This window comes from Lepus europaeus, chromosome X (genome assembly GCF_033115175.1).
Source record: "Lepus europaeus isolate LE1 chromosome X, mLepTim1.pri, whole genome shotgun sequence".
Lineage (NCBI taxonomy): Eukaryota > Metazoa > Chordata > Mammalia > Lagomorpha > Leporidae > Lepus > Lepus europaeus.
In genome coordinates this window covers 100729667-100741871 of record NC_084850.1, presented here as the reverse complement: position 1 = coordinate 100741871, position 12205 = coordinate 100729667, and the positions used below count along the sequence as shown (strand labels likewise).

At 56.2% G+C, this 12205-nt stretch overlaps 1 protein-coding gene across 2 annotated transcripts; it reads left to right on the top strand.

Annotated features, from left to right (window-relative positions):
- The first annotated feature begins 1101 nt into the window (after positions 1-1101).
- On the top strand, positions 1102-12093 carry CCDC22 (coiled-coil domain containing 22). 2 transcript variants are annotated; one of them, XM_062184135.1, is made up of 17 exons: positions 1103-1276; positions 2359-2536; positions 4994-5126; positions 6101-6207; positions 6351-6417; positions 6545-6723; positions 8690-8884; positions 9408-9470; positions 9556-9675; positions 9859-9978; positions 10058-10174; positions 10305-10406; positions 10493-10600; positions 10831-10926; positions 11154-11213; positions 11295-11369; positions 11705-12093. In XM_062184135.1, the coding sequence occupies exons 1-17, from the start codon at positions 1227-1229 to the stop codon at positions 11816-11818; spliced, it is 1884 nt and encodes a 627-aa protein (XP_062040119.1). In that variant the 5' UTR covers positions 1103-1226; the 3' UTR covers positions 11819-12093. The 2 variants fall into 2 exon arrangements, with proteins under 2 accessions (XP_062040120.1, XP_062040119.1); XM_062184136.1 differs by lacking the exon at positions 10831-10926 and having other exon boundaries at positions 1102-1276.
- The last annotated feature ends 112 nt before the right edge of the window (positions 12094-12205 follow it).

Below are 12205 nucleotides of genomic sequence, written 5' to 3'. Positions count from 1 at the left end.
GGCATTGATGAAATGTTTGCCAAACATGTACCTGCCCCCAAAGAGTCAGAAACTAAAATAAGAATGATATCATGGCATCTGAAATTTGAAGTACGTAGGAAAAATCTAGTATAATATATGTGCAATATTTCCATAGGAAAAATGTCAAATATCATCAAATGTATCTCTGCCTTTCAAATAAATCATCAAATGTTCAAATATCATCAAATGTTAAATGGGTTCTCAATAACCAGAGAACTATATAACGTTTACTGATTGAAATATTCAACATTGTGAGGATGTCAATTCTTCCCAAAGCAATCTAGAGGCTCAGTGCAATCCCAAAACAAAATCACAGAAGCTTTTTCTGCAGAATTTGACAAACTGATTCTGAAATGTGTATCAGCATTACAAAGGACCTGGAAAATCCAAGATGGGGAGACTTGCTGTGTTTTATATCAAGGCTTCTTGATAGTAATCACAGGGAGTAGAAGAAAACGGAGTGCAGAAACTTATATACATACTCACATGTACACGTGATTTGTGAGAAATATTGGTAGTGCTATATATTAGAGACAAGATGGGCTTTTCAGTAAATGGTGGCTACATAAATATTCGCTAGGTAATTATTCCTTGGAGTGCACAAATATGTACAGCATATTAAAAATAGAGCATTTATTGAATTCATGAATGCTAGTAACTATAACTTACATAGTGCCTTCTCACTGTATTATGTGTCAGGCATACAGTACAAGTGCTTTACATAAATTAAATTCAGTTTTAATCCTAGGAAGCATGTCCTATAGTCCCGCTTTACTGATGAGCAAAGTAAGATATGGGGAAGCAGTCGCTTGCTGCTTAAAGCTCTTCCCTTAACTTCTACAACATTATAGCCTAGAAGATGAATGCCACCTTAAATGAATGAGTAAAAAAGTTCCTTTCTCCTCTCCCCACAACTTTCCTTTTTCCCTTGAACAATTTCGGGACTGTGGGTGGAAGAACTACAACTCCCATGAGCTATTGCGCGTTCAAGCCTGCGCGCTCGCGCGCGTGCGCCCTCACACTAGGCCGCAAGTATTCTCGCCTGCGCCACACTCGCTCGTTCACGGAACTACACTTCCCAGCTCTCCCCGCGCGGCCCGTGACCCTCCGTGGACCGAGAGCGCGGAGCGAGGTTTCAGCAGTTGCACCCTACTCTTTCGGGATTCGGCTCTGGACCCAGCCCCTGACTCCGACGCGGCTCCACTATGGAGGAGGCGGACCGAATCCTCATCCATTCGCTGCGTCAGGCCGGCACGTAAGTACCTAGCCCCCACTCACCCTTAAAAGCCCACATCCGGGACTCTAAAACCCAGGGACACCCCCCAACACCCCGTTACCCGGGAACCTTAAAACTCAGGATCTTGACATCCAGGGCTTCCACTTCCAGAATTCGAAGACTTCCCCACACACCTCAACATCAGAGACCTTCCAAACCTCTTGACTCCAACATTTAGTAACCCCAAACTCCGGGACCCAGATCTACGATAGAATTTGTGAATCTTAAGAACTGGGGCCCTGAAATATGCGGATCTTGACATCAGTACCCCTGGACCCTTATATCTGCACTTGTTCTTAGCCAAAAGGCCGAGAAGCGATGGACCCTTATATCTGAAGACCCTAAGACACTTGTGCTCTAGGGAACTGAAAACGTCAGGATCCTGGTTCTCGGAGGAACTCTACAGACCTCGGGACAGGATATTTAAGAACCTTCAGACTTAAGTTCCTCAAACACCTTGGGCTTTCAAAACCCCCGGACCCTGTAATATGGTGGTGTCAGCACTCGGTAACCCTGACACACAAGGACTCCTTCGTTAAGGGGCCCTAAAACTCCAGGATTGCCCACACCTAGGAAGCCTGACTCCTGTATCACTTGAAAGTAGAGGATCTTGTAGCCAGAAATCTTGACTCTCAGGGACCCTGGCAATTAGAACTATGGAAAACCCGAGCCTCCCAACGTGAACTCTCCAAACCCTACCCACTCAATATCTAGGGAGCCCTGACATGCAGAGAATACGATATCTGTGGACTTAGAAACCCAGAGACTATGCCACCCAGACCCCCCAGATGTGAAGGTTTTAAGTCTCGGGGAAATTTGCAATTTTCGGAACTCAGGTCCCTTCCATCCACCATTCTCTTACACCAAGGTTTTAGGAACTGGGGTCCTAGTTCTTAGCTCTCCAAATGGAAATCACAGCCACTGAGACCGAGGATCTGCCTGAATGTGGGCACCCCCCCCCCCACCCCCGGTTGCAGGGCTCCTAGAGGGCTGCATGGCCCAGCCTGCTCCCAGTTTCCTGCCTGCTCCTGTCCCAGTGAGCCCGCCCTTTCCTTCTTCAGGGCGGTTCCTCCAGACGTGCAGACCCTGCGAGCCTTCACCACGGAGCTGGTTGTAGAGGCCGTGGTTCGCTGCCTGCGTGTGATCAACCCTGACGTGGGCTCTGGCCTCAGCCCCCTGCTGCCTCTCGCTATGTCTGCCCGGTTCCGCCTGGCTATGAGCTTGGCTCAGGCCTGCATGGTGAGTGCCCTCCTCCCAGCACACACTCACACACACACTCTCACATACACAGTCTCCTTCCTTCCTCCTTCACGAAGGAACCAAGTTCCTTTCAAACTTGTTCTTTTGGCCTTTCCTCTCTGTCACCTCCCCCTGTGGCTTAGTGTTCAGCTGCTGGCTCTAGGGTCAACTGAGTAGTTCAGACCCTAGCTCTACCCATCTGGAGAGACAGAGGGAGAGAGAATGATCTTCCATATGTTGGTTCACTCCCCAAATGGCTGCAACGGCCCGTGCTGGGCCAGGCTGAAGTCAGGAGCCTGCAACTGCATCCGGGTCTCCCATGTGGATCAGTGGCAGGGACCCAAGCGTTTGAACCATCACCCCCTGCCTCCCAGGATGTGTCAGCAGGACGCTGGATTGAAAGCGGAGGAGCCGCAATTGGAACCAGTGCTCCTATATGGAGTATGGGCCTCCCAAGTGGCGACTTAACTTGCTGCACCACACGCTCGCTCCAAGAGTGGCACTTTATAGGGGTGATGTTGCAGGGAGAGCACACAGTGGGAGGCTCTGAGGTGGTGGTGGTGGTGGGGCCAGGCATCCCCCAGTTCTCTCAGTGCTGTCTTGTGTTCATCAGCTTTGGCTTCCACCGACTTTAGTGTAAGGGGCAGAGACCATGGCTCTTTCAGTGGTCCCGAGGTCCACGTGGCTGCCTGGCGCCAGCAGCAGGCAGGAAGGGTCTCTAACGCCGCTGGGTGCCATCCCCGGAGCCCCGCTGAGCTGAGCACTGCTGCCTTCTGCTGGCTTGGTGCCGTGCTCGCCGCTGCCACCCGTTGCGGAGCCTCGGCCACCTCCATACTTCCGTGTCTATCACTGTGCACACCCACTCCTGGAATGTGTTTCTGTATCAGTCACAAGCCTTTGATCAGAGATGTTGGAAAAAACCCAAAGTAGCTTAAAAGCCGGTGGTTTTCACACATTTTTTTTTGACCGTGACCCTCAGAAATATGTGTATCTTGCAATGTGGCCCTGTACACAGGCAAGTATGTAGTCATGATGGCTTTTGAGTGTGTGCCAGGTACTGTGGGCAATACGGTGCAACCTCAGGGAGTCCTCATGACAGGCTGCTGAGGTGGTACCATCACTTCCTGCACAGGAAGACAGTGAGGTGCAGAGGGCTTACGAGGGTAGGAGGCAAAGCTTGGGTTTGAATCTAGGAGGTCTGTTTTCCGTCCACTGCTCCAAATAAGCAGCAAGTCCGGAAGAAAAAGCCTATCTTTCCTCCTTGCAAAGATTTATTTTATTTATTTGCAAGGTGGATTTTAAGAGAGAGAGAAAAAGAGACAGAGAAAGAGGTCTTCCATCTGCTGGTTCACTCCCCACATGGCCACAAGGCCTCTGGCTGGGCCGATGTGAAGCCAGGAGATAGGAGCTTCTTTCTGGTCTCCCATGTGGTGCAGGGGCCCAAGGACTTGGGCTGACCTCCACTGCCTTTCCAGGAGCATTAGCAGGCAGCTGGATGGGAAGTGGAGCAGCTGAGGCTCAAACCAGCGCCCATTTGGGATGCTGGCACTGCAGGTGGGCTTTACCTACTATGCTACAGCACTGGCCCCAAAAAGTTGTCTCTCCAGGCCTGTTTCCCAGACCCTAGCCAGAACTCTCAGCAGCCTTGTCACCCACCTTTTCACAGATTTATTTATTTGAAAGGCAGAGTGGCAGAGGAAGAGATAGAGAAAGAAAGAGGTCTTCCGTCTGTTGGATCACTCCCCAAAATGGCTACCATGGCCGGAGTTGGGCCAGGCTTACGCCAGGAGCCAGGAACTTCATCCAGGCCTCCAAAGTGGGTACAGGGACCCAAGCACCCAGGCCATCTTCTACTGCTTTCCCAGGCCATAGCAGAGAGCTGGAGCAGAAGTGGAGTAGCTGGGACTTGAACCGGAACCCCGATATGGGATGCTGGTGTCGCAAGCTACAGCTTAGCCCACTGGACCACGACACAGGCCCCAGGAGTCCTTTCATTCTGAGCTCTTGTGTTGCTGGTCTTTTTTTTTCCTGTTTATTTTTTTAGGCATTCTATATAATACATTGATTCTCTGCCTATGATATGGACTCCAACAATTCCCAACTTGTCATTGCTAATTGCATTTTTCCTTTGGCGTTTTAGTTTCTTTTCAGACATGCAGAAATACTCACCTTTTCTTTTTAGTGTTCCCTCTGGATTTTGAGTCACACTTCGAAAAGCCTGAACTTCAATCTTACTTCTTACTCTCTGCAGCATTGACTAGTCCCTCTGCGGTGGCTCGGGGTGGGGGTGGAGCTAGAGGCCATGAGGAGCCAGACGGAGGCTTGGAGGGTGGTGGATGGAGATGAGACAGTGGGAAGTTTGTAGCCTGGACCCAGGGCTCCCAGGGCTCCCAGGGCAGGAGGGCCCTGGCTGCCGAGCTGAGGCAGTCACCTGATTTCACACCTGATCACCGCCAGGACCTGGGCTATCCCTTGGAGCTTGGCTATCAGAACTTCCTGTACCCCAGTGAACCTGACCTCCGGGACCTGCTGCTCTTCCTGGCAGAACGCCTGCCTGCGGATGCCTCCAACGATGCAGACCAGCCTGCAGGTCCAGGGCCTGGGGCGTGGAGGGTGGTGGTGGTAGGGAGACGTGGGCCTTCCTGGGGTGGTAGAGACAGAAAGGTGCAGGAAGCGAAAAGGCAGATGCGTGGGGTGGGGTATGTGTCTTTGAGATACTGAGGAGAAAGAGAGGATTAGGGGTTAGAGAGGGCATCTGAGGCTGAGGGCTGGGGTGTCCCAGGTCAGGTGAGTTGGTCCTGGGCGAGGGGCCCACCCCCAGTGGAGTCACACTGCCTGCTCCGCCCACCAGCCGCAGGGTAATTGTATAGGGGAGTCCTCCCACACCTCCTCCTGGTTTCCTCTGAGGTTTTCCCTTCAGCTCTCACCAATGGGAGGCCTTCCTCTGGTGCTTCCCGCAGTCCGCCTGGCTGTGCTCCGCCTCTGCATAGACTCCACCATCCTATTGGTGGTCCCTGTCCTCTACTCGCTGGCTTGCCTGCCTGCCCCAAGAGAGCAAGGACCTTTCCCTCCCCCACCTGGTTCACTCCCCAAATGGCTGCAAGAGCTGGAGCTTGGCCATACTGAAGCCAGCAGCCCCTATTGGGGCTCCCACATGGGTGCAGGGGCCCAAGCATTTGGGCCATCTTCCATTGCTTTCCCAGGCACATTAACAGGGAGCTGGATTGGAAGTGGAGCAGCTGGGAATCGAACCGGCACCCATATGGGATGCCAGCGCCACAGGCGGTGGCTTTATCTGCTGTGCCACAGCAATGGCCCCCAAAGCAGGGACCTTTAGCACTTTGTTCCCTGTGGTGGCTTTAGTGCCTAGAACAGCACCTGGGATGTGGTGGGTCCTCAGTAAGTGTCTGTTGAGTGACTGAGTGTGAGAGCGATAGCTGGGTAGACCTGCATCTCCAGAGGGAGGGGTCAGGAGCCAAGGCTGGTTTCTCGGGGTATATACCTTTAGATTTCCACATTATCGCCATGTGAACACCCCCTCCCCACCCCCCCCCACCCCCACAGGTGATTCAGCTATTCTCCTCCGGGCCATTGGGAGCGAAATCCGGGACCAGCTGGCCCTACCCTGGGTCCCACCACTTCTTCGCACTCCCAAGCTGCAGCGCCTCCAGGTGGGAACCCCCCCTCCCCACGACTCCTGTCAATCTTCACTTGTCCCTGCTTTGCTTTCCCTGTCCCCATTTGTCTGCCCGCTATGTTGGCTCCCTTCCGCTGTGTCCCCTGTCCTGAGGCCATGGCTCCGTTCTCCTTCCAGGGCTCGGCCCTCCAGAAGCCATTCCATGCCAGCAGGCTGGTCATGCCTGAGCTGACCTCCGTAGGTGGTGAGGACGAGGCTCGAGGCTGTGTGTGTGTGTTGGGTGGGGGGGAGGCTAGGGAGTAGGGTGGAGGCAAGCCTGAGCTGACCACGGGGCCCTGTGGGGGCCTGGCCCACTCTGTTCCTGCCTCCAGAGCCACGGGACTTCCAGGCGAGTCCTCTGCTGCCACCAGCCCCCACGCAGGTGCCCCAGCCTGCCGTGAGGGTGGCCTCACTCCTCGAACGCCATGCCATCCAGCTCTGCCAGCATGCAGGCCAGGACCGCCCAGGGGACGAGGACTGGGGTCGCCGTGCACCCCGCCTCCAACAGCAGGTACAGCCTGGTGCTTGGCCTCGTGTTGTGCTGCCCAGGCTCCGGCTCCCTGCCGCTCCCATGTTGTCTCCTGGTGGCCCTCTGCTTCTCTCCTCTCTCTACTTTGTCCCTCTTTTCCCCAATTTCCCATCTACATGCACTGACCTGGGACAAATCAGTATCCCTCTCCAGGAACTCAGTTTTCTCTTCTGAAAAATGGGCTGGTGACATGCCTCTCCCCTCAGGGTAGAGGTTAGACTGAATCCCGTGCACGAAGGGAGCAGTCAGGAATCATTGCCTCCATCCGTGTTTCTGCTGCCCTCCTCCTGCCTCCAGGCCCCTCACGTGCCCTCTGTTGCTGCAGGGGTCACGGATGTCCATTTGTCTATGTGTTTCTGCACTGTCTTCCTGTCTCTCTCAGACTGCAGGCTAACTGCCCATCACAATGTTTCCTCCTGTCTGCGCTGCCCCTCTGGCCCTCTGTCCACCTCTCTCTGTCCCCTTTACCCTCTGCCCACCTCTGCACTGGTCTCCTTCTCTTCCCTGTCCACCTCTGTGTCTGTGTCTGTCCCTCCTCTCCCTCGGTCCACTTCCTTATCCCTTCTTCCCCTCCATCTGCCTCCATCTGCCCCCCCCCCCCATCTCTTTATCTGTCCTCTCTTCCTTGGCCCATCTCTGTAGCTTTCTCTGTGTCCCCTTACCTCTCTGGCTGCCATTTGTTTTGTCTTTTTCTCTCTCTTTTAAACTTTTAGGACTTCCAAGACATAAAAGTAGAGAGACTATTCTAATGAATCCTACATGCCATTTCGCCAGTCTTTCTTTGAAGAGAGAATCTCCCATTTGCTGGTTCACTGTTCCAGTGCCTGCAATAGCTGGAGCTGGGTCAGGGTGAAGCCAAGAGCTGGCAACTCTATCTGGGTCTCCTATGTAGGTGGCAGGGACCCAACTTCTTGAGCTGTTGTGACCTGTTGCCTTCTAGGGTGCACGTTAGCAAGAAGCTGGATTGGATGCAGAGCAGCAGTCGGGACTTGAACTGGCACCCTGATATAGGATGCTGGCGTCATAAGTGGTGGCTTAACCCATTGTACCACACTGCTAGCCCTAGCACATTTTTTTTAAAAATGTAACTACTGGACCATTTTCACAACTAATGAAATTCACAACAGCCTCTCTCTCTCTCTCTCTCTCTCTCTCTCTCTCTCTCTCTCTCTCTTTTTTGACAGGCAGAGTGGACAGTGAGAGAGAGAGAGAGAGAGGGAGAAAGGTCTTTTTACTGTTGGTTCACCCTCCAGTGGCTGCTGCGGCCGGTGTACCGCGCTGATCCGAAGCCTGGAGCCAGGTGTTTCTCCTGGTCTCCCATATGGGTGCAGGGCCCAAGGACTTGGGCCATCCTCCATTGCACTCCCGGGCCACAGCAGAGAGCTGGACTGGAAGAGGGGCAACCGGGATAGAATCTGGCGCCTCAACTGGGACTAGAACCCGGTGTGCTGGCACCGCAGGCAGAGGATTAGCCTATTGAGCCATGGCGCTGGCCCACAACAGTCTCTTAAGGGCATCTAACACTGAGTACACAGTCAGAGTTCCCCAGCTGTCTGGGAACTTGTCTCTGTCCCCTTTTTTGCCTGGTACCTTTGATTCTCTCTGCTCTGGCCCCACACATCCTTTCCATACCTCTCTCCGATCTGGGGGCTCCAGGCTTACTTCTCTCCCTTCCCACATCCTTCTGCAGTGTGCAGAGTGAGTGGGTAGAGAGGAGTGTGGTCATGAGGAAGAGGAGCCCCCAACCCTGGGGCGATCCCAGATGTAGGAGGTAGAGGAGGAGGGCAGGGGCCCGCCTTCACAGGAAGGTTGGAGGGTGGCTATGACCTGTCTATAGTACTTTGTTGGTAGCCTCTTGGAGGAGGCAGGGTCTGGGGTGTGTGTGGGGGGGTGGGGCGGGCAGACAGGCCTCCATAGCCTCCTGTTTCCTCCTGCCTTCTCTTCCCAGGAGGATACCCGGGCCAAGCGGCAGCGGCTGCAGAAGCAACTGGCTGAGAATCTGCGCCAAAGCTGGGCCCCTCTTGGGGCCCCCACACAAGCCCGAGACCTGGGAGAGCTGCTGCAGGCCTGGGGTGCTGGGGCCAAGACTGGTGCCGCCAAGGGCTCCCGCTTCACACATTCAGAGAAGTTCACCTTCCACCTGGTAGGTGGGCCTTGGTGGATATGGGCTGGCTGACGGGGCATGGCAGGTGCGAGGGTTGCTTTGGGTATAAACACCGCACTTTTACCCACACGGCTTCCTGTGTTCTCCCCCGCGGGCCCTCTCCCATCTGGGGGTGGAGCCCCAGAAGGGTCGGACCCCAGCTTCCCAGGGCCTTCAGTGGAGAAGGGGTGGATATGGGGGTACAGGTGAGAATGCAGGGGCGAGCTTGGTGCAAACCCCATCTCTTCCCTGAGAAGTTTCTTATTGGTATACCCCCTGTCCTTGGATGCTCACCTAGAGGGGCCCCATCCTTCTCATGGGCATCTGGGGCTTGAGAGATGGGACAGGTGTGTAGCAGCTGGGCAGGGTCACAGTGGCTTCCCCATGAGCAAGCGTTCTAGTCTGAGGTCCCCTCTTATCAGCACTGTGTGACAGCCATCAGTGGTTCAGTGAGCATGGGCACGGTGCAGACAGGTGTCAGGGCCCTCCCTGACTGCCAGGACCCCCCTCCCCACTCCCCTAGGAGCCCCAGGTCCAAGCAGCGCAGGTGTCAGAGACGCCAGCCACCTCGCGGCGGCCTGAACAGGTGAGCAGAGTGGTGGGACATGTCCTGGGTCCTTGGCTGCCTGCTGGGCCTGACGCTCCCACCCTGGCTGGCCTGTGCCTCCCAGGACACGAGAGCAGCTCAGGAACAGGAGTTGGAGTCCCTTCGGGAGCAGCTGGAGGGAGTGAACCGCAACATCGAAGAGGTTGAAACTGACATGAAGACGCTGGGCGTCAGCCTTGTGCAGGTGAGGGCCTAAAGGGGTTCAAGGGATTGGAGGGGGCTGGGGGTGCTCTGTAGAGGTCTGCAGATGCCAGAAAACTTTGTGGGGGCACACTGGGGACCTTTGACGCTCTTGAGGGTTCAGGAGAATGGGTGGGGGCTAGAGGGCCATGTAGTCACCTATGGGGGCGGGCTGATGGCATGCCAGGTGGAGACCGAGTGCCGGCAGAGGGAGCTCAGCACAGCGGAGCGAGAGCAGGCCCTGCGCCTGAAGAGCCGTGCGGTGGAGCTGCTGCCCGACGGGGCTGCCAACCTCGCCAAGCTGCAGGTGGGCTGGGGCTGGCGCTGGGCGGGGGAGGGCAGGGTTTGGAAGGCGCAGCCTGGGTGACACGTCGCGCCCCTTCCAGCTCGTGGTGGAGAGTAGTGCCCAGAGGGTCATCCACCTAGCAGGTCAGTGGGAGAAGCACCGGGTCCCACTCCTCGCCGAGTACCGCCACCTCCGAAAGCTCCAGGATTGCCGAGAGGTAGGTGGTGGCGGCGGCGATGGTGGCGGTGGTGTCCTGGGCTGTGGCCGAGGGGGCTCGGGTCCCTCCCTAGGGGGCCAACCCTGGGCTGTGCTCACTGCCCTGTGCCCACGGGCTCCTCTCCTGGCAGCTGGAATCTTCCCGACGGCTGGCAGAGATCCAGGAGCTGCACCAGAGTGTTCGGGCAGCTGCTGAGGAGGCCCGCAGGAAGGAGGAGGTCTACAAACAGCTGGTAAGGCCTGTGCCAGGGGCCCTGGGGCCAGGGGGAGGGGAGGGCTGGGGGGCCCTGGTGGAGTGCCTGCTGTGTCCCCCGCCCAGGTGTCAGAGCTGGAGACTCTGCCAAGAGATGTGTCCCGGCTGGCCTACACCCAGCGCATCCTGGAGATCGTGGGCAACATCCGGAAGCAGAAAGAAGAGATCACGAAGGTGCACCACCATGGTGGCAGAGGGTGGGTTATGCAGGCAGACAGGTGCAGCATGGCCACGTGAGGACCTCACACTCAGAGAGGCAAAGCTGTCCAGCCACACCCTGACACAGAAAAGCCACACACAGCCCACTCCCTGACACAGACACGGGCCCTGGCCGGCTGTGGTTGCATATACACGCGAACCCTCTGCCCCACCCACGGGCTCATGGCCCCTCTGGTGTCTGCCAGATCCTGTCTGACACGAAGGAGCTTCAGAAAGAAATCAACTCCCTCTCCGGGAAGCTGGACCGCACATTTGCGGTGACTGATGAGCTCGTGTTCAAGGTGTGGGGCGGCCCTGGGGTGGGGTCGGCTGTGAGGGTTGTGGTGGGGCCAGCTACTGCTCTGGGGCCCTGCACTAGCCTTGCGGGTACACTGATGCTCTGGCCTGGCTTTGCTCTGTGGAGGGTCAAGTCAGGTGGCGGGGAGAGGGTGGCCTTGTACGGGGCATGCAGGAGGTGATGGTTGGGGGGTGGGCAGCCACCAAAACGTTCGAGATTCCCTCTGGTTAGGATGCCAAGAAGGATGACGCTGCTCGGAAGGCCTACAAGTATCTGGCTGCCCTGCACGAGGTGAGGGGAGCAGTGTGCCCCGGGGGGCTGGCTGGGGCGGGGCTGGCCTGGGTGCAAGCTTCATGCTCTCGCTGTCCCCAGAACTGCAGCCAGCTCATCCAGACCATCGAGGATACAGGCACTATCATGCGTGAAGTGCGCGACCTTGAGGAGCAGGTGAGGCCTGGGGGGGTGGGGTCAGTATGCCCTGGGGCTGTGGAGCCAGACACAGCCTACAGCTAGAGGTTCAGCCCCAGCCTTCACGACTGTGCATTGAGCCAGGCCAGGCCAATTGGCAGAGACTTCGGCTTGATGACTTGGTGGGGAATCCCGCCGCGGAGTGAAAGATGCTTTAGCTGGAAGGAGCGGCAGGTGCAAAGGCCTGGTTGTGCTGGAACAGGGCTGGGGTTGGGTGGGGCAAGGGGCCCAGCGTGGCCAGAATGGAGCAGGGTGGCAAGCAGGAGCTGAGAAAAGGCCCTGTATGCTGAGGGGGTGTGTTCACCTTGCCTTAGATTGAGACGGAGATGGGCAAGAAGACCCTCAGCAACCTGGAGAAGATCCGAGAGGACTATCGAGCCCTTCGCCAGGAGAATGCTGGCCTGCTGGGCCGCGTGCGGGAAGCCTGAAGAGCTCCCAGCACAAGTCCCCCGACCCCCCAGCCTTAGGCAGAGATCTGGGGTGCTGGAGGCAACAGCCCAGCACTTGCCTCTTGCCTCTTCCGTTTGCTGCGTAGTCAGCTGCTGACTTGGACTCCAAACCCCTGCCCATTTGACCAAAACCTTTATCTGGGGCGACCATCCAGTACGTGGGAGTTTGGCTGCAGTTTATTGGTGGGGGGCAATGGGGAGGTTGGGTATCTTGGATCCCCCAAATAAATGAGGGGCTCTTGTACAATCTGGGCTGAGGCATGGATTGGGGCTCAGGGCTGGGAAGTGGGGCGGGTGGCAGTGAGACATGAGTAGGTATTGGCAGTCAGCACACTGTGTGCATGCGTGTGTCTGTGAATGAGCACA